This window comes from Aspergillus aculeatinus (genome assembly GCF_003184765.1).
Source record: "Aspergillus aculeatinus CBS 121060 unplaced genomic scaffold BO66scaffold_18, whole genome shotgun sequence".
NCBI lineage: Eukaryota > Fungi > Ascomycota > Eurotiomycetes > Eurotiales > Aspergillaceae > Aspergillus > Aspergillus aculeatinus.
The window spans coordinates 100,056-118,754 of record NW_020291487.1 but is presented as its reverse complement, the minus strand read 5'-3'; the positions used below and the strand labels follow the sequence as shown (position 1 = coordinate 118,754).

General features: G+C 50.4%; 6 protein-coding genes across 6 annotated transcripts; 1 reads left to right on the top strand and 5 right to left on the bottom strand.

Moving 5' to 3' along the window:
- Window positions 1–240: 240 nt before the first annotated feature.
- BO66DRAFT_448950 (uncharacterized protein) lies at window positions 241–1,271 on the bottom strand (the record flags this gene model as incomplete). The annotated part of the gene is made up of 3 exons (XM_025651767.1): window positions 241–912; window positions 968–1,103; window positions 1,150–1,271. The coding sequence occupies 3 exons, from the start codon at window positions 1,269–1,271 to the stop codon at window positions 241–243; spliced, it is 930 nt and encodes a 309-aa protein (XP_025504940.1).
- A 697-nt stretch (window positions 1,272–1,968) lies between these two features.
- On the bottom strand, window positions 1,969–3,479 carry BO66DRAFT_347635 (kinase domain protein). Its single transcript, XM_025644628.1, has 5 exons — window positions 3,188–3,479; window positions 2,810–3,153; window positions 2,452–2,753; window positions 2,231–2,396; window positions 1,969–2,170 (listed from the first exon to the last, which is right to left on the bottom strand). The coding sequence occupies exons 1-5, from the start codon at window positions 3,433–3,435 to the stop codon at window positions 1,983–1,985; spliced, it is 1,248 nt and encodes a 415-aa protein (XP_025504939.1). The 5' UTR covers window positions 3,436–3,479; the 3' UTR covers window positions 1,969–1,982.
- A 1,980-nt stretch (window positions 3,480–5,459) lies between these two features.
- Window positions 5,460–6,044, bottom strand: BO66DRAFT_58375 (uncharacterized protein). Its single transcript, XM_025653424.1, has one exon. The coding sequence runs from the start codon at window positions 5,853–5,855 to the stop codon at window positions 5,532–5,534; it is 324 nt and encodes a 107-aa protein (XP_025504938.1). The 5' UTR covers window positions 5,856–6,044; the 3' UTR covers window positions 5,460–5,531.
- Window positions 6,045–7,044, bottom strand: BO66DRAFT_58374 (uncharacterized protein). Its single transcript, XM_025653423.1, has one exon. It carries the CDS (start codon window positions 6,790–6,792, stop codon window positions 6,235–6,237), a length of 558 nt encoding a protein of 185 aa, XP_025504937.1. The 5' UTR covers window positions 6,793–7,044; the 3' UTR covers window positions 6,045–6,234.
- Window positions 7,045–7,337: 293 nt separating this feature from the next.
- On the top strand, window positions 7,338–9,055 carry BO66DRAFT_372118 (DUF3431 domain-containing protein). The gene is made up of 4 exons (XM_025645488.1): window positions 7,338–7,819; window positions 7,909–8,044; window positions 8,125–8,706; window positions 8,778–9,055. Exons 1-4 carry the CDS (start codon window positions 7,693–7,695, stop codon window positions 8,902–8,904), a joined length of 972 nt encoding a protein of 323 aa, XP_025504936.1. The 5' UTR covers window positions 7,338–7,692; the 3' UTR covers window positions 8,905–9,055.
- BO66DRAFT_372115 (uncharacterized protein) lies at window positions 9,000–18,198 on the bottom strand (the record flags this gene model as incomplete). The annotated part of the gene is made up of 8 exons (XM_025645487.1): window positions 9,000–9,946; window positions 10,046–10,421; window positions 16,297–16,396; window positions 16,535–16,644; window positions 16,703–17,447; window positions 17,775–17,902; window positions 17,967–18,095; window positions 18,174–18,198. 8 exons carry the CDS (start codon window positions 18,196–18,198, stop codon window positions 9,154–9,156), a joined length of 2,406 nt encoding a protein of 801 aa, XP_025504935.1. The 3' UTR covers window positions 9,000–9,153.
- Between the last annotated feature and the right edge of the window lie 501 nt (window positions 18,199–18,699).

Sequence of the window (18,699 nt, the reverse complement as noted above, 5' to 3'; positions counted from 1 at the left end):
TGTTTCTATGTGTCGCATATCTCGAAAGTACCGGTAGACGCCAATTGGAACTTAGCCGTGCATGCAGAATCCAGGATTGAAGATCTCAGATGCGCAAGAGTTTGATTAGCCATCTAGATGCTATACATCACTGATTACCAGCAGATTTATGAAGGATCAATTCGAGAACAAGATACTCAAATGTACTTCCCCATACCGTGACAAAAGTCATTGAAAGCTTTTCCCATCCTCTCATTGCCGTCACGGGGTCCAATCTTCGTCATTGGGGTCATCTTCATAGTTGCCATCAACTTCTCCATTATCTCCATCATCCTCATCATCATCATTGTCAATGGCGTCGTTTTTATCATGCTGCGGCGGAGCATTCGACAACTCCAGACTCAGATCACGGCAGAAAGAGGCAGTAGCATCAAGAACATCCTTCAAGGTCGACTTACGCCCTCCCTCGCCTGTATGCGCTTGCAAGAGAGACAGGTTGTTTCGGACAACTGCCACAACCATTTCTTGCAGCATCTGGTCACTCTCATCGAAGCGAGTATACACTTCCTTGATTGCGCGCATCAGCGAGGCTCTGTCCATGTCAACACTGAGTGCCCTCATGATAACACCTTTGCAGATTTCCCTGAGACCGTCGGCCTCGAGGTGCGTGGCCAGTGCATAGAGCTGGATAAAGAAAGGAATAACCACGAAGGACAGATCTCGACCCGCAGAAGGCGCAAGACTCTTCGACTGAGTGCCCATGTTCTTGCTTTGGGTGTCCATGCGGCTTTTGGTTGCCAGCTTGCGCTTCTTGAACATTGCGTCGTCAAATGGCTGCTTGCCGTGGTACCTGTAAGACTCTCCCCAGTGCAAATATTTGACCATATGTTCGACCACCCGGCGATCATCTTGAAGCACCAGGGTGCAGCTCGTCTGTCCGAGGCAATCAGCTGGAAAGATACGGGCTGTGCACTAGCAGAAATCTTACCGTCTTACTGCCCGAACCGTACTCACGCTCGATGAAGGCAGAATTTGAACAAGCTCGCGCAAGGGAAACAGAATACGCATATTGGCCGCAATCTATGGTCAGTTCAGGCGGATCTTGCTGGTTACTTGTGCTAGACCTTTATGAGAGGAGTGTTCGTCGATTTTCAAGGAGAAAAAACTTACATTTCCGCCTTTTCCATGATCATGTTCCCGAGATTTGATAGAGAGACAGCGGCAGGGTCGGTGGCTTTCTTTTTTGAAGGCACCTCTGCATTGCTAGATGTAGGTACCTTTCTTTTAGGCATCTTGGTGGACACCAAATCGGTGATCTATCTCCGGAGTTCTCCTTAAGTTGACAAGAGGGTGAGCTCAGGGACGTAAGTGGGGAAGATGAGAAGAAACGGGAGGAGAGGAAGTCAGGAACCAGACTGTTACTTAGATCTGTAGGTGGCCTGAGTGGCAAACCCACTTTGCAGTGTTATCAAGTTTGATCTGACATTCACCTGGTAGCCTATGTTTCAAATTTACAGTGACATGCTTCCATCTGTATCATGAGCTATTAAAGAAAACTGCAACGACGTCAGTCCTCTTGCGTATACGTAACATATTTAGACCTGTAAAACGTGTCTTCGAAGATGTTGCCCAGCCGGGCTCGGATGTTGGGTATTGTAGAGGAATATGCGAAGCTGAATCTCCTCATAGTCTGCCTGCACGCATAAAAGTTGCATAATCCGTGGGAATGTAGATACTTTGATAGACTGAACTCTACCTTTGATTGAGCAGCTCAACGGCGCTTGGGTGTTCACGAGCTAAAACTACTCCTATGCTCCTGCTCACAGCCTCGATACAATTTTTTCCTCAATGTGTGTCTCCCGTAGCACCACTCGCCTTGGGGCTGATTCAAGTTTCGGTCGAGTAAGATTCCTTTTCAAGATTACTAACTACGTGCTTTCAGAGAGCTAAAACTTAGTGAGTGGAGAAGATCCCAGGAGATTGAAATGAGCGCTGCAGACATGCTATTCTATCTGATCATTTAACCACGGATCCTGGAGTAGTTCCTTCGCTGTCTTCCTATCCTCAGGCCGCCACTGGAGCATCCCTCTCATGAAAGCCAAGAACATCTCCTTATTCCTTCCCTCAAGGAACTCTTCCGACTGCTCCAAACTGGCACCCGTCGGAATCACTATGTCTTGCTTCCATTTGCCTGCATTGTCGATTGTCAGAGAAGTGTTGCAAATGGGTGAAAGGAGAAGGTAATGTTTACCATCGTCAAGGAAGAATTCATGGCTTCGTTTCCCACGTTTGAGCATATCCAAAGGAGGCGGCCCCAGAAGACCCATGACCTCTGCCAGGTGCGCCCGCGTCGAGTATCCCTTGCCGTCAGGGTCATCTCCGCAAAACAGATGTCGCTCCTCAAACAAATCCCACACCTATTATCCCCGACTGGTGAGTGCATGAGACCATAAGAGAGCAAGTGGAGCATACCATAGCCCCAACATTCCATATATCAACCGAATAACTCCAATCAGTCTTGAGCATCACTTCCGGAGATCTATAAACATTAGGCTGTGCATCGTGATTCCGCTTCTCATCTCCTCGTACGGCTGAGCCGAAATCACTCAGCACTGCCCGGCCGAACACCTTTGGCAAATCGAAACGTCGTGAAGCATAGACGGGAAGACCGTTGACAATCTTGCGAGGTGAAGGGTTTGTCAACTCAGCTTGGGTAAAGCTTTGCAGAATAGACTTGTCCTCTATCTCTTGAAGAATGTTGTCGCTTTTTATGTCTATTCGAACATGAATTAGGACGATGCCTTTAGATGAAGCCATACAAACACATTACCAGTGTGGACAAGCTTGCATTCCGTGTGCAGGTAGTCCAGTGCCTGGAAGATCTGCAAAAGACCGGCTTTGAGCAGATCCTCAGTGAATCGATGAGTGGGGTTGCGATAAAGTAAATCTCGGAAACTTTCCCACATCGGCTTCTGAACGAGACATGGATGGTCACCGCCTGAACGTGGAATTGTGAAGATATCCAGTGCTTTTCGTATATGAGCATGACCAGGGTGCCATGAACTCCCCTGATTCAGTTGCTTGTAGATCTGGAATTCTTCCTCATTATCTTCGTCACGTGTGTAGATTTTGAGCGTCACATAGATGGCCTCTGGTTGTGTTAGTGGGTCGGTGCTTGGTTTAAGCAAGTGGATCTGCCCGAACTTACTCAAGGTCACGAGCAAGCCATACGGTTGAAGTAGTTCCGAATCCAAGTTCACCAATGATCTGATATTTGGCATGAAGCACATCGCCAATATTAGCAGGGTAGTATTTTCCTTGTTTGAAGTTTTCGAACCGTTCTTCATCAAGCACCTCCGAGGGACGAACGGTTTCGAAGCCGCTAGTGGGGAAACATATAGGTGGAGAGGGTGTCCTCCGAAGTGTTTTCATGGCCCATTTCATGAGATTGGCCATGGTGCATGGTATAAATAGAAGAAGCTGACCTCCATTGAAGTAAGATAGGAAGATTGAGGAATGCAGACGATGAGATGCAACGAGAAGAGAGTTGATTGACTACGTGCGAGAATGCTGACTCATCGTACTGGCGGCTGGCGGCTGAGGAGGCGCTTGCACTGTACACAACTTGTGCAGAAGGCTACCTATCACTTTCCCTCACAGAACGATCAAAGCACAAATCGCTAAGCTGAACTATCGCTTAGATGACAGCGAGCTTATCTCCTAGCCGCCGAGGCTGAGTTGAGTCTGATGAGCCAGCCTCGCTACACCACTGACAACCGGCCATTTGATTGCTCGATAAACATGCCAGGCGAACGATTCGACAGCTAAGTGTCTAGGGCACTGTGTGAATCCACTCATTGGGAGAGGTGTAGTAGTACCTAAGGGCGCCTATTTATGCAAAAGCAGCAAACATTCTGCTTCATGAATGACTGTCGGATGATTCAAGTCCTGATCAGATCGGAAGTGATGGGTATAAATATAACCTAGCTTCTGAGGAGGATGACTTGCTGACCCATCCCTCTCATACTTGCATAGTTTGAGGCGCTGATGTCACCTGCCTTTGTGTCTCTGCTACCCCTACATTCATCCTTCTGATAAAGAGTAACTACACAATGTCTCGCCTCTTAAGCACATCCGCTCCGGGCTCTTTTGCGCTGGACCGGGTTTGACAGGTACAAATTACCGGACAAATGGCGAACCGCTGTGGAGAAATTTACCGGCCCAGGGGGAGGAGCCGAAGCAGTATGTTCACGTCAGAAAGTCTGAATTCCGTCTGCTGATGAAGGAAAACTACAAAGGCTTGGCAAGCTGAAAAGAGTCGATATTAGGTATGTGAAAAGGTCATGTTTGTTGCCTTGTGCCAACTCGGAACCAGGCATCGAGATGAAAATCCCGTACACCAATCCCATTTCAACCGCGAGGATAAGGCATGGGTCATCAGTGCAGAGATCTCTGGCGAAAAAAGGCAGGAAGGTCTGTCACATATATGACGATGGTAGCGGCACAACTAGGAAAGGAGAAGATAGGCGTTGATCGGTGTACGTCCTATTGGGCAGGAAGTGTTTCTGAGATCGGATGTTTTGAGGGTTGTATTCGATGTGTTCTTACCGTCTGCGCATAGGGAAGGCCATAGTCCTCGAAATCTCAGTACTAGGCTTAAAGCAAAGGCATTCCATTTTCATGTGCCTACAATGACTGAGAAACGATAACTGAAAAGCTAGGAGGTCTACTAGGTAGCGCGCTTTCCGGACCGAGAACATAAAGAACGAGAAAGCTTAAGCCTTGCGTGATATATGCCTATTCATCCTTTCTTAATTTTGCAGCCTATAACCTGTCAGTCTCCCGAGTAGGCCTGGACTAGGGGCATACGCCTCCACGAGTTCACGATAAAAGCCCCAAGATGTGTCATAGTGCCAGTCTAGCTATCTTTTCTATCTTTTCTACCTTTTCCATTTTCTTTCTATTTTTCATTTTTCTAATCTATCTATCTTTTATATTCTTTCTATCTTTTATATTCTGTTCATTTTCTATATTCTGTTTATTTTTACATTTTATTCATTCTTTTATATTTCTTATTAATTAAAGCCCGCGGCCGGGCTCTAATAGAGTAAGATATTTTAATATTCTTATATATAAAACTTTTGCTTTTAAAAAAGTTCTATATAGAATATTAATCTAAATAAATACTAGCTGTACTTCTAGCCAGCCTCAATAATCAGTAAACAGCACATCTTGTCCGTCTCGAGATTCCTTATTTCTGCAAGAATCTTTTATCCATCATGTGGCACGACCACAGCCTTGCTTGGGAGCTGGCGCTGCTCCTTTTTCTGCCGTTGATAGGGTCTTTGCTTATGCTGTGGACGGCCTCCTGGCTTTTACTCAAATTACCCGCGCAAGTACTGTGAAGCGGAAGGAGAGAAAGAGGGAAGGTGCGTCGAAAGGACAAGAGCTTGTGAGCCATTGGCTGATTTCCCTTGGTGGAGAGGTCCAGGGTTTTCAGTATTAAGCTTATGACGAAGCTAGATTCGAACGAACTAAAGTATACGTGAGGGCTAACGGGCGAGCTTCCTAGATCCTGCTGCGTTGCCTCCTGCCAGACCGTCTGCGGTGCCCACACCCAGCCCCTGATCTATGTGGCGTCTTTTCCGGTTCAGACTACTGTTGATGAATGGGGTCGTGTGACAGCGGAGCTGCCTCAAGGTAGCACTCGAGTTGAGCTGAAGAAAGTTTAGATTGAAAAACCGATGGAAGCGAGATTCACAAAGGGCTAGGATGAAGATCTTTGCTATGGCTGTTGGCTTACAGTTGCTTAAGCGTGGAGAAAGGGGCGCCGACGGGGAGAGAGATGTTGCTGCCTGTCTTCCCCATCTTGTCATTCTCAGGTCTGAGCTGTGAAGTCCATAAATATGTAGGCTTATAGAGATGATCTTAGGCCCTTTAGAAAATGGGACTCACAGAGTTAAATAAAACCGGCAGATCTGAACTTATTGATCAAGACTCCACTGACAATCGTACACGACCTCACTGAGTAGATCTTGAGTGACTGGCACATACTGATGACCACTGGTTGGGTGGGGTGGGTCAGCGTATAGCTCGCATAGGTAGAACTACCCGAATTTACCCCAGATCACGAGCGAGCCATACCATTGAGATAGTCCCAATCTCTATGATACTAATTATCTGATACTTGGCATTGGGCACGTCGCCAATATTGATAGGATAGTATCATTTCTGTCCAAATGCTCGAATCGCTTCTCAAGCACTTCTGATGGAGGGACAATGTCGAAGCCGCTGATGGGAAAGCGCATGGAAGAGCACGGGTCCCTCCGAAACGGCTTCATGGCTCATTTGATAAGTGTAGCCATGATGGAATTTTTCGTTGGGTGAGGCTAGTGTATTCAGGAATGCAAGCAAGGATATTCCCTCCAAGCTTTGAGTTGATCTGCCCCACCAGTAAGCTGTCAACCTCCCGAGTAGGCTTGGACCAAGGGCGTACTCCATACACATCCATAAGTTCACAATAAAGTCCCCAAGAAATTTTCCCGGACAAAAATCGTCACCTTTGGAGCAGAGACGTGTCGCTGCTGGAAGACGCGTGTACGCGGTCAACAAACAGGGTGGCGCGGAATGTTGACTCTGGCGGTGGACGAAAGCAGCATGTGAGGACGGTTTGCACGAGATAGCCGATAAACATAGTGTTGTGTACGTCGGCGGAGATTGACGGCGGGAATCATCACCTGCATGCTGCCGATCATACTGTGCGCCGTGCTGAAGACCGACAAAATCTATGCGAGATGTGGCATGCATGGCCATACAAACAGTGGTGGTCGCCAATTGACCCGTCAATTATTCATGTCGGTGGTTTCGCAGGGTGACGTACACTCATGACGAGTGGGTTCTTGGCGGGCAGAATTGGAAGACAGTGGCGCTTCGACCGATAGACGATACCTGTAAAAGCTTGTATTGAAGTCATTTGAGGGAGACCAAAATAGCAATGGACTCTCTCTCCGTTGGGCTATCACCCATAATGCGCCCGTTCGCGGAGGCTGGACCCCCAGACTGGAATACAATCGCATGCAGACCTACTTATGGTCCAAGCCGGAATAGTGCCGAAGTGGCCAGCCATGGGGCGATAACTTGGCGAGTCCCACCTGAATCCAGATCCTGGCGATTGAGTGGCCCGGGACTGACTGATTTTGACCAGTTGCAGTTTAGTGTCCCATGCCCCTTACGTGGATAAGGGCCATGGCGTACTGAATTGGGACTGAATTGGGGTTCTTGGGGTGTTGTTTGTGCCCTTTATGAGTCTAGCACCGTCTAGCACTGCTGCACTTCCAGGTCCGGCCTGAGCCTCTCCCACTGCTCTCATTATTATTCGTCTTGATTTGTCCTGTGGGCTTGCAAAATGCCCGCTGCCATTGACTTCATTACCTTTACCTTAACTAACAATTACGGAGTAGTTTAGTTATAATTCGATTGTGCTGGACAAGACAAGGGAATTCATCTGGTCGTCCGTCGGCTGTTCTTTCCTTTCCCTTCTTCTTCTTCTCCTCCCCTTCTTCTTCCCGCTCCCCTTTCCTCCTCTCCTCTCCTCTCCTCTCCTCTCCTCTCCTTATCTCACTGTCTCTTGAATCCCTGTCCGTCCTTGCGGTCGCTCGCCTTCAAACCTCGCGAGAGGTGAATCCCCTCCCCCTCTCCCCTCCCCTTTCCTCAATGTCGAAGAGGCGGCTGTTTCGCTGGCCTGCCCGCCGCACCGCCGCTCTCGGAATTTTGGCGCTGCTGGTCACCTCCGTTCTCTCATGGCTCATCTGCGGCGGTGATTCTTACGACCCTCAACCAGGTATGTCATCGTTCGGACCTACCTCCGCCCCAACCTCTTTCTCCCGGACACCAGGTTAACCGCACGCAAATCAACCACCACAGTGGAAGAATACTTCAACCCGATTCACGAGCAGTTATCGGAAATCACCAAGACGTACGACAACGCGACCAGCGAGATTGGCTTAGTATTGGCTGCGACGCGGGCGGAGGACTTAACTTGGCTTTTGGATTACTGCAACGACCAGTAAGGCGCGCCACCTCCGGGATCACGAACCTTCATTGTGCTTTGTGTTTATTTGGCTGACGTCGGCAATCCTCCCGCAGCGGAACAATCCCATTCATCTACAGCACCGACGTCGAACCCGCGCCAAATCTCCTAGTTCCTTACACCATCCGCGGTCGCGAGGCTACCGCCTACCTCTCCTTCATCGTCGAGTTCTACAACCAATTACCGAAATACACGATCTTCATCCACTCTAACTACGATCAATGGCACAATGACCTTTTCGGCCCCCACACTGGACCGGCACTGCGAAACCTCCGCTTAGAGGCCGTTGACGCGCAGGGTTATGTCAATCTGCGCTGCGAGCACGACCCCGGCTGCCCGACAAGTGTCCACCCGTGGAGTCCCACGCAAATCGATATCGAGAATGATGATATTCGCGCATTCTTTCCTCAGGTCTACCAGACGCTTCTCAATGTCCCTGCGAAGAAGGTTCCGGAGCACATTGGCAATGTCTGCTGTGGTCAATTCGCTGTCAGCCGCCAGCGGATCCTTGAACGACCCCGATCGGACTACGAGCGCATGTTGCGGTGGGCCGACGAGACGGAATTAACAGACAGCTTTGGCGTGGGATGGGTATACGAGAAGATTTGGCACATCATCTTCGGCATGGATGAGATATAGTGAGTGACGGTCGTGCGGGCGCGATAGTGGTTTGATTGCAGCGGCGCAAAGGGACTAACCTGAAAATTAGTTGTCCTCGATACGAACAATGCCGGTGCGACGCGTACGGATGGTGTGGGCCGTTGGCCTCGGGCGAGACACTGCAGGCAGTGCGAGCGAACCCGGGCTCCACAATGGGGCCGTCGTTCTTATCATAATGGATGAATCTGGTTCTAAGCGTTTAATGCATGATGTATACTATCATGATTGGGGACATTTCAGGTTACCCCAAGTCGGTCTGGCTACGATTTCTCAATTGCAATCTAATTGTACAGTTAGATGATGGACTGCTGTTTCGTTATGTTCGCTATCTCAGGGTATATTTGTTGGGTCGTGCTGACCAACAGTTTCCGGAAGTCTCGTCAATCATGCTTCGTCACGCGCCGTCATACGCGACAATGAGTTGATTACTCGTGGTTGATCGGTTGCTGGTGCGTCCCTCGCACAGGCCCAGCGTCCAACTCATACAATCCTCTATGCGCGACCGGACTGGCCGGTACTTCATGCACGTTCCCACTATCCAATAACGGGACGTCCGTTTCAGATGGCCTCCGTCGGGGGATGGTATGCAGGAACAACGCGTTTTGGTCATCAGACGTCGGAACAGAGCTGGACGAGCTTTCTGTGCCGGGGATCAAAGCAGCCGGTACCGGGGGAGAAGATGGCGAGATTGTTGAAATTGTGCGACGTGCGTCGGTCGACAACGATGGTGGAGGCGGCGAGAGTGGTTTCCGTGGGATGTTATTCAGATTGATCGTCTGTTCGGGCTCATGCGGTTCCGACACTCGAGGTTTCAGTTTCTCCTCCATATTTGAGATCTTGCGATCATGCGACAACCCTACTCCAACAGCCGCGTATCCAGATTTGCCCTCGTCTTGGGCCGCGTTCCGCCGTTTGCGCCGTGATCGGTTCCGACGCATCAGTACCCATACTAGGAGGAAAATCAGCAGAACAAGCACGATCACGCCGATCGCAATGCCCGCTTTGGCTCCCGAACTTAGCCCGCTGCTGGAGCCGTCGGAGCAGCTATAAGATCCCCTGAACACGCCATTGCTGTTGCTGTTATTGTTGTGGTCGTCGTCGTCATCGTCGTCACCATCTTCACTCCGGAGGGAAGCCAAACTCGAGCAGCGAAATGATCCTCCGCGCGACCGGATATTCGTCTTGCCGTTGACATGCTTGAGATCGCTAAATGATATCCTTTTGCATTGTGAGAGTCAGCCCCGCTCCGATTGCAATCTATGGTCCAATTTATCTTGAACGCGATGCGAACCAGAGAATAAAAAGGGGGTCACTCACCGATCAAATTTCCCACCCAGGACCAACGCTCCGTTCACATACTGCAAATCATCCAACACCAAATCTCTGAGCTGGGAGTTGTCCTCGACATCCAGCTCTCCGCTGACCTTTTGCAAATTTGACAACGTCAGGGTGCTCAACTGAGCATTATTCTTGATGGAAAACTGCCCGTTGACGGTTTCGAGGTTCGCCGCGGAGAAAGCCGTCAGCGCGGAGGCATTTTGGATGGTTAGACCTGCGTTGAGCGTCTCAAGCTGTTTGAGGGTGATGGTGCCGGTAACGGACGGGGAGATGGTCAAGGTGCCGTGGATGGTGGAGCAGGAGGAGAGACGGTTGTCGGCATCGGCCTGCGAAGTTATTGTTGTGCTGGAGGTACCTTTTCATTTTACCTGTGAGCACTCGATCTTGATGGGGTGTATGTATAGTGTGATCACGATAGAGGATAGAGGATAGAGTATAGAGTATAGAGAGTGACGACCGGCGCAAAACTCACAGTTGGTATTGGAATCCGAGTCAGCCGCGACGGGCGGAGATACCAGGCATAGCAGGTATAAGAACACGGACACGGCTTTCATATTTGGAAGTCCAGTCAGTTCGTGAAATTCAGGCGATGGCTCACGAAATAGAATCAATTTCTCTAAGTCGCGGATCTAATCATTGGGACATTAATTTGCTGTTTTTGAAGTCTCGGTGTTTGGATTAGGTGTCCAGCAATCCGACCCATCGAGTCAGTCAGTCAATCACCCTTGGCTCCGAAGCGGGGACAGCCAGAGGTTAAGTATTAGACTAGCTCCAAGCCTCCAGCAGAATGCAAAGAAACGGCAGAGAAATATGACAGCCTAAATCTCCTACTGCAGGGTTCAACTAAGATACTTTCGGGGATAATTCGTCGCTATTATAGTCTAGTCTAGCATTCTGTGGCTTTCTTTTGTCTGAGTTTGAATCTGTAGTTTCGATGGGTTGTTTGTAATTTGCCGAGACCCTCTCCCCTTTGCTGGTAGCGGCCGCCCTTTAATGGTGGAGAGTCCGTCGGAACAACCGGTACGGTGATAGTTGCCGTAGTTGATCAGATTTTCATGCAGAGTTTGAAGGGGGGGGGGAAAGGAAAGAGATTGTGTCATACTTATGGCTGCCCAGATTTCTTTGAAAGGGGATGGATGGATGTAGGCCAACGCACTGGGCCAAACTTGCATCCATTATTGCAATCATAGCGGCAGAGAGAGAGAATCCCTGTCACTTTGGCACAGTGGGAAAAGTATCCAAACCAAGTATCTCCGAACACTGCCTCTTTTTGCTGCAGTGCTGCAGTGCTGCAGTACCGATCCCCACTTTTTTTTTTCTAATCTGGAGCGTGGACTGATTCCAACCAGGACCTCCCTCCACTTGAGCGGAGTTTTCTACTTGTGTAGTTAGCGTTGGTCGTCTAGGGTTCAGGTTTCCATACTGTGTGGTGGTGTAGACTACATACCTTTATCGCCGAAGATTTCAGTGGAAAACCGGGTTAGAGCTCGGACTTAGATCTAATCACTTAAGTTACTGGTAGTGCAGCACCGCCGAGGGGGCGGGGAAAAAGCATCTGATTTGCTGTGCGGCTCGTGCATCGGGGGTATGCGGTTCTATTTTTATCTGCGCTGGACATTCTTCTTGTGCTTGTTCAGGCACCAGAGTTTTTTGCGCGAGTCAGGTGTTGGTTTGTGGATTTGCGCCGTAGAAGTAAACATGGGGAGTTTGGGATTCTGGGGATGGAGAATGGGTTGATCGCTTCGAAGCTTTTGGCTCTCTTCGTGGCTGGGTTGTGTGCTTCGCCTCGTTTCTTTTGGGAGTTACTAACTACTAGTTACTCAGTCGTAGCGATTGTGGAAGGTTGGGGGGTGCTCTCCGACCGGACGGTGGATTTGTCGACATCGTCTGCGTGGGTAGGGATTCGTTCGGTCGCGGTCCTCAGGTTGATCCTGTCTCTTCCTGTGTGTGTTGGCTGCATGGAATTATGAGGATGAGTTGTATTGCACTGCACTGTACTATGAGTATCGGCATGCGATTCGCAATGGGCGGTCGGTCGGTGGATGGAAGGATGCTGGCTGATGCAAGCCAAGCCGGCTGGCGGATGAGCTTGCCCTGTCCGGCGGGTCGGATCGGGGGCTGGTCCCTGATGCCACAACTTTATCTCGAGGTTCGTTCTGGAGTATACATGGACGGATCAGCAATCGAACAAGCTTTCCGGAACGCGTAGCCTTCTAGACTTGCTTGCTTCATATGCTCATGACCGAGATCTCTGCTCGGCGAGGTTGTTTCCTGCGGTCGACACAGGGGCGCTTGGTTTGTGGTGGTGTAGAGGCGCGATTCGTTGGTTCGGTGGATCTGCGATTCGGATATCGCGAGGGAAATCAGTCTGCAGAAGCGTGTAGCCTCCCACCTTCGCTCTCTCTTTTCAATTAAGTCTGCTTCTCATTCGATTGGATGGGTTCTTGCGGTCGGTGTGTGACGTTTGTGGGAGTGGCTCGTTCGGTTCGGCAATTTGCGATCTGGACCTCGCGAGGTGTTTTGACACTGTGGCCACGTACAAGTTAGCTCTCTCGATGCGTATCAAAGCTAGAAACGATAGCTAGCATTAGAATAGATGAAGAGTCCTCGAGAGAGAGCTGCCAGGGCGCGTGTATCTCGTTTCCTTCGCGGTGGACGTGCGTTGCCCAGGTTCTTTGCCTGACAAGAGCACCTATAGAAGAGGTTGGCATTGCTTGCGCTGCTTGCAATGATGACGAGGGAAAGGGTGATCTCTTGCCTTTCTGAATGTGGGCATGGCGTCCAGGTTCTGAGGCTTCGTTGTGTAGACAAATCTGGCGGTAGGCTTTGGTACGCTGTTTGAATTTGCTCTCGAGTGTATAGCCACATCATACTACTCTTTTTGGCTCCCTTTGGAGAAACAAGAGAAGACACCTCAAGTAGGTACTACACTACAGATACTACGTTCCTTCTCGCGGCATAGAACTTCTTTGATATAGGTGGATTCGTTTGTGCATCGCTCGAGGCCTACCTCTTTCCATATCCTACTGCTAACAAGCGAAGTACACCCCCCGGCCCCCTACCACTCGCTTATCAACCAGGCAGACCTTTGTTCGACGTAGGATCACCTTTTTTGATATCAAATTAAACATACCAGCCAATCAGGCCACCGGATCATGCTGGCCCCTTATCCTTCTTCTACTTGATTCTGTGAAATATGTTATATTCACTTGAGAAGCTCCAGGCAGCCGCTCGCTTACCGGCCAACCAGATCGTTGCCTGACCCTTCTTTTTGATATCATGCGTTTCATATGAGGTTGTTGATCATTCACTGGTGGTGATTCCAGCCGCCAGATCACACTTCTCTCTCTTTCGAAAAACATAAATACCCCCTCCCCCTCCCTCCTCCTTCTTCTTCCTTTCTTCCTCTCTCTCTCTCTCTTCTCTCTTCTCTTCTCCAACCTTTCCCTTCCTCCATTTCCTTCTTCCTCTCTCAACTCTGCATCCGGGTGGGCTGGCGCTATGTACCCTCGCTGGCCAACACCAGTGTCGATTACCTTCCAACCTAGACGGACGCAGAGTACACCGGGTCTCGAGGCTCTGGGAGCAGGCGACGTCTTCGTTGAAAAACCAGACGACCAGCTTCACATCCTCGCTACTCATCTCTTCCCAGTCTTTGTAGCCCCCTTTCTTTTCTCATCTCTTCCTTCTGTGAAGTCCTCACTCATCGAGCGTGGATGGAGAGAGTCGAGAAGTTTTCAATCTTTGGAACCCTTTCTGAAAGCGCTGAACTTCAGTGTTTTCAACCCACACACTCTTTTTCTTGACCAGTCCCAATGATGATGTTGGTCTTTACTGCCCCTCACTGCAAATTCCAGGTTGCTTTGATGCAGTATTGACCTTCTTGCAATGGTAACACCAACCTTGCTGGATCTGAGGAGGCCTGCCTGGTTCCCCCTTCTCACCTCCGCCCTCCCCTATCTTCTCTGCCCTCTCCACTCTTTTTCTTGACCATTCCCAATGATGATGTTGGCTTTACTGTCTCTCACTGCAGAATCTAGGCTGCTTTGACACAGTACTGACCTACTTGCAAAGGTGCACCTTTGCTTGATCTGAGGAGGCGTGCCTAGTTCGTGGGTTTTTGGCTTTTCCTTTTCCTTTCACACACATTCCCAATGATGATATTGGCTTCTACTGCCTCTCGTTGCAAATTCTAGGTTGCACTGATGCACTTTTTGCCGTCGAGCATATGAAGTTCAAATGCTGCTCTTCGCTTTGCGAAAGGCAGCCACTGAACATACTTGCTTCAGATCTGAGGAGGCTTGCCTAGTTCGTGGGTTGCTGGCTCTTTTCCTTTTGTTTTTCCTTTGTCTTTCCTTTGTTTTCCCTTTGTTTTCTTTTGTTTTTCTTCTTTTTTCCTTCTGTTTTTCCTTTTCTCCTGTACCCCGATGATGAAACTCACTTTTGTTGCAACCTTGGACGCTGATCCTACCCTCTGGCGAGGCGACCGGTCCCGACTGGTTGCTTACCTTGCGTGGTGGGATTGTAGGCTCGGGCTTGCTTGCAATCTTGGATGCTGATTCTGCCCCCTGATAAGATGACTGGCCGCGGCCGGTTCCTTGTCTTGAGTGGTGGGATTGTAGGCTCGGATTTGCGTGCAGCCTTGGACGCTGATTCTGCCCCCTGGTGAAGCAACCGGCTCCGGCTGGTGCCATGCCTTGGGTGGGATTGCAGGCTCGGGTTCGCTTCAATCTGCTCTGAGGGGACCACCTCTTTTGTCTGTCCTTTCTCTTTTCTTTTCCCTGTGCCCTCGATGATGATAAATCGCACTTGTTGCAACCTTGGATGCTGATTCCTTCCTCGGCGGGAAGACCGGTATCGGCTGGTTACTTGCCTTGAGGTTGGGATTGTAGGGCTCGGGTTGGCTACTGCTCTGAGGGGGTTCTTTTCTTTTGTTTTCTTCCTTTCCCTTTCCTTTTTCTCCTGTGCCCTCGATGATGAAAACCACAGTTGCTGAAGCCTTGGATGCTGATTCCTTCCTCGGTGGGGAGACCGGTATCGGCTGGTTACTTGCCTTGAGGTTGGGATTGTAGGGCTCGGGCTCTGCTACTGCTCTGATGGGGGCCGCTCTACTCACCTTTTCTTGTCTGGCTTTCTGTTTGGTGATGCTGCTGTTCTCGCGTTCTTGATGGAGTTCGCGGGCGCTGGTGGTTGCAAGGGTTCAATGTTCTGCTAGCGATTCTCCTTTTCTCTGTGGTCCCAAGATGTGTATGCTACATGATGCTTTGACTTTGAATCGAGAACTTCTATTCGCTTGGATTCTTGCGATTTTCATCCTTCTGAATATGTAGAACAAGTCTGACTACTGCCTCGTGGGCGGGCAGTCCGCGATCGAAATCGAAAGGTACGTTGTGACTCCGCTCAAGAACAACTTTAGCGCGAGCTCAGGCTAAGTTTCTTTTCTTGGATGCAGATCATACGCTCGGTCTACGAGAAGAGGCTTACAATTTACTCCTCATGAGGAGTTGGCAGTTGAGAACGAACGAACGGACGGACGGACGAGCAAACGAACAACCGACCGACCGACCGAGAGAGAAAGATAAAGATTCCTTGACGCGTGGAGGAACATGATACCACACTGTTGTTGAAGGAAGAGGCATACAACACTGAACGCAAAGATGTCTATGGACGGGGAGGTTTGTGTCGGTGCTGTTTCTTCCGCTAGCAGGGGGGAGACACAGTTGGACGAGCGGTGGGACCTCCCATCGTGGCTGCGGAGAAACGGAGCAAGAGAGTCTGTAAGGTTGTGCTGGAAAAGATCGTGCAAAGAGAGGGGCTCCTACGAGTATCCGATTCCCGCCCTACGGTTCTACCATGGGCTGGCTTCTTTTCGTGATCTCCAGACACCGCTGGCAAGCGAGGAGGAACTAGTCATAACGTCATGAGATTGTGAATCTAAAACTTGTCGCTAGATATACACCCGAAGAAAAACAAAGGCATTGCAGAACGGCCACCGACCGACCGACCGACCGTCTATCCGTCTCCCCAAGTAGTATCTAATGTTTGGAGTTCTTTCCACTGGGTTTCGAGCTCGCGGATCACCCAGCCCGTGCGCCAGCCTACGTTCTTCTCCATGCGGCGCAGGAAGTCCAGGGAGCCTTGTTGTTCGGCTGCGTGGCGGAGACAATATCCGTCTGTGGGCTGGGGAGTTAGTGAGAAAGGCAAAAGAAGAGTGCGAGAAAGAAGCGTACAGCGATGAAGAAGATGGCAGGCCATGAAGTATGCGTTTTCCACGGTCTCGTTGGACATCGAGAGGCCGACGACCTTGACGAGGTGGGAGGAGATTGTTCTCTGTTTGTGGAGGTTAGTTAATTTTCGAGCCAGAAGTGTAAGGGATAGATGCAGGGGAAAGACGAAAGGAACGACGAAAGGAACGACGAGGGAGAGCGAAGAAGGATGATGAGAGAAAAGACGAAAAGAATCACGAACCTCCTCTACGCGCTTGAGTCGTGCAAGCTCGTAGTCACTGACTACACTCCAGTGTCGGTCGGAAGCACTCAGAAAGATGCACGCCGTATGATAATATTGCAGTCCCACGGCTAGCAGTTTAAAATCAAAGGTCAGCCAGGCTTCTTGGCAGGTCGTTGGCAAACTTACCCGCCTGCGGCGAGATCATCCACATCTCAGGAAACGGGCGATTCTCGTGCGGATTCGCATCCTTGTACTGGAGTGGCTGCCAGCTGACCGGTCGCGCGTGGTACCATTGCTCCACGCTGTCGACCAGATGCTGCCACTCCGTCTCGTCAACAGGACTGCAGTGCGAGCCTGACCACAACCGCAAGATCTTGGCGCAGTAGAAGATAATGACATTCGCATAGGAAGCGTCATCGCGCCGCCGGAAAACAACGGAACGCTCATAGTTTGCCAAGTTGAGTTGCATCGGTTGGTGCTGCACGACGCAGGCGTAAATGGCCTGGCGAAGGAACTGCCAGCTCACGGCTTCAGCGAGCCCGCCCGAGGACGCAGAATTAGACATCCGGTTGAGAAGTCGATTGGATCCGACCCAGTGGCACTTCTCGTCGGTCGCAAGCTCGAGTTCTTCGTACATCCGTAGGATCACAACCGTGAAGAGGAGGTTGTCATCGTAGGTCTCTTCTGGAAGGGCGAGAGCTGCGATCAGGAGTTCGAGGCATTGGCCGTGGTACTCTGATGCTTCCCAATCACTGGCCCCTTTTACAATGGCGTCATGTCGAGCTGCAAGGGCGAGGACAGCTTTGAGAACCATCGGATATCGGAGAGCGCGGCGAGGGACCTCGGTCCCGAAGTGAGAACGGAGGTCGCAGATGTCGGCCTGAAGAATGTTAGCTTCCATGCAAAGTGAAGATGATGGAGGGAAAGAAAACTTGGTTGAGCATACCCATGGCGCAAGCTTCTGGATAAAGAGACGGAGAAGGTGGGCTTCGCGAGGTGAGAGTGACGACGAGCTGCCTTGTCTGGGGCTGACCGCACTCAGCGGCGATGCTGCGCTCGTCCAAGTACTTGCGGATGCTATCGGAGAGAGCATGGGAATGGCTTGGGGTGACAAGCTTGAGGACTTGCCAGGAAACTGTTGGACTTCGGTGATTGGGGGCGTCGTGGGGTTCTGTGCTGGATTATCGACATGATGATGTTCTCGTAGACTCTCATCCTGAGAATACATAATCTCTGGGAAGGGTAGATGGGAGAATACAGTATAGGACTGTGGGATGTCTTGCGGCGTCTCATTTGAGGGGGCATGGTCATCCCCTTGACGGACCGGTGGAATGTCGCTTGTATTGTCATCGTCAGAGTCGTCAGATGATTCGTGCACGAAGGTCACTGAGGCAAAATCAGTACTGCGAGAAATATGGATGTGCAACTAAGCAAAAGGGCAGGCACATACACGAGTGAGGGACCTTCACCCAAGTCTGCTGGGAGTCCCAGACCAGCTCAAACTTGGATGCCGTGCCATTGCTCTTCTGGTAAACATGACGGACAGATTTGAAACGAAAAGGCGGATCTAAGCGACAAGCTCGCCCCAGGCGAGTGCAGGCGTTACACGAAGACGCCCCTGCGCGGGTAGTACATCTTATATGACGCAGACGACAACGTTCACATCCCCTTCCAATTCTCATGGCAAGCAATTGCGGGGCAGAGGCCCTTGAGCGTTGATCGCTGCGGGGAAGGTATAGTAGGCAAAGAGGGACATCGGCGTGTTCGTCGGGTTCATCCAGGCAACTGGATACAAGCGGCAACGGGAATCACCAGGGAGAGGAAAGCAAGTGGTTGCTGATAGGATGAGCTAAGGGAAACAAAGAGAAAAATGGTGAAGAAGAACAGATGGGCTGGCGAGAGGAAAAGGCCGGTCGGTTATTGATCTTTTCGAGATGCGGAGAGACCGATGATGGCCTGTGCTTGGGGCTTGCTTAGTCACTCTCCCCCGCATTTCCCCGGCCTCTCACAGCTAGCCAGTCCAGGAGAATGCGTTTCCACATATTGACGCGAGCCAAGCCTTGCTCCTCACCTCGTATCTCCCACCTGATCCAGTAACATTGACGGATCAGCGTAGCGTGAGGTTGGTGCGCGCCAGAGCTCGTCTCGATGACCCTTTCTTCACACTGGCTCGCAAGATCATA

What these genes read in the sequence shown, in the direction of transcription:
- BO66DRAFT_347635 (XM_025644628.1), bottom strand. Translation starts at nt 3,435, where the DNA reads ATGGCCAATCTCATGAAATGGGCCATGAAAACACTTCGGAGGACACCC. An exon ending in TGGCTTGCTCGTGACCTTGA is followed by an intron (nt 3,154 to 3,187) that starts GTAAGTTCGGGC and finishes GCTTAAACCAAG; the next exon opens with CACCGACCCACTAACACAAC. An exon ending in TGAATTCTTCCTTGACGATG is followed by an intron (nt 2,171 to 2,230) that starts GTAAACATTACC and finishes TCGACAATGCAG; the next exon opens with GCAAATGGAAGCAAGACATA.
- BO66DRAFT_58375 (XM_025653424.1), bottom strand. Translation starts at nt 5,855, where the DNA reads ATGACAAGATGGGGAAGACAGGCAGCAACATCTCTCTCCCCGTCGGCG.
- BO66DRAFT_58374 (XM_025653423.1), bottom strand. Translation starts at nt 6,792, where the DNA reads ATGGCCATGCATGCCACATCTCGCATAGATTTTGTCGGTCTTCAGCAC.
- BO66DRAFT_372118 (XM_025645488.1), top strand. Translation starts at nt 7,693, where the DNA reads ATGTCGAAGAGGCGGCTGTTTCGCTGGCCTGCCCGCCGCACCGCCGCT. An exon ending in TTCTTACGACCCTCAACCAG is followed by an intron (nt 7,820 to 7,908) that starts GTATGTCATCGT and finishes CCACAGTGGAAG; the next exon opens with AATACTTCAACCCGATTCAC. An exon ending in TTCGGCATGGATGAGATATA is followed by an intron (nt 8,707 to 8,777) that starts GTGAGTGACGGT and finishes CCTGAAAATTAG; the next exon opens with TTGTCCTCGATACGAACAAT.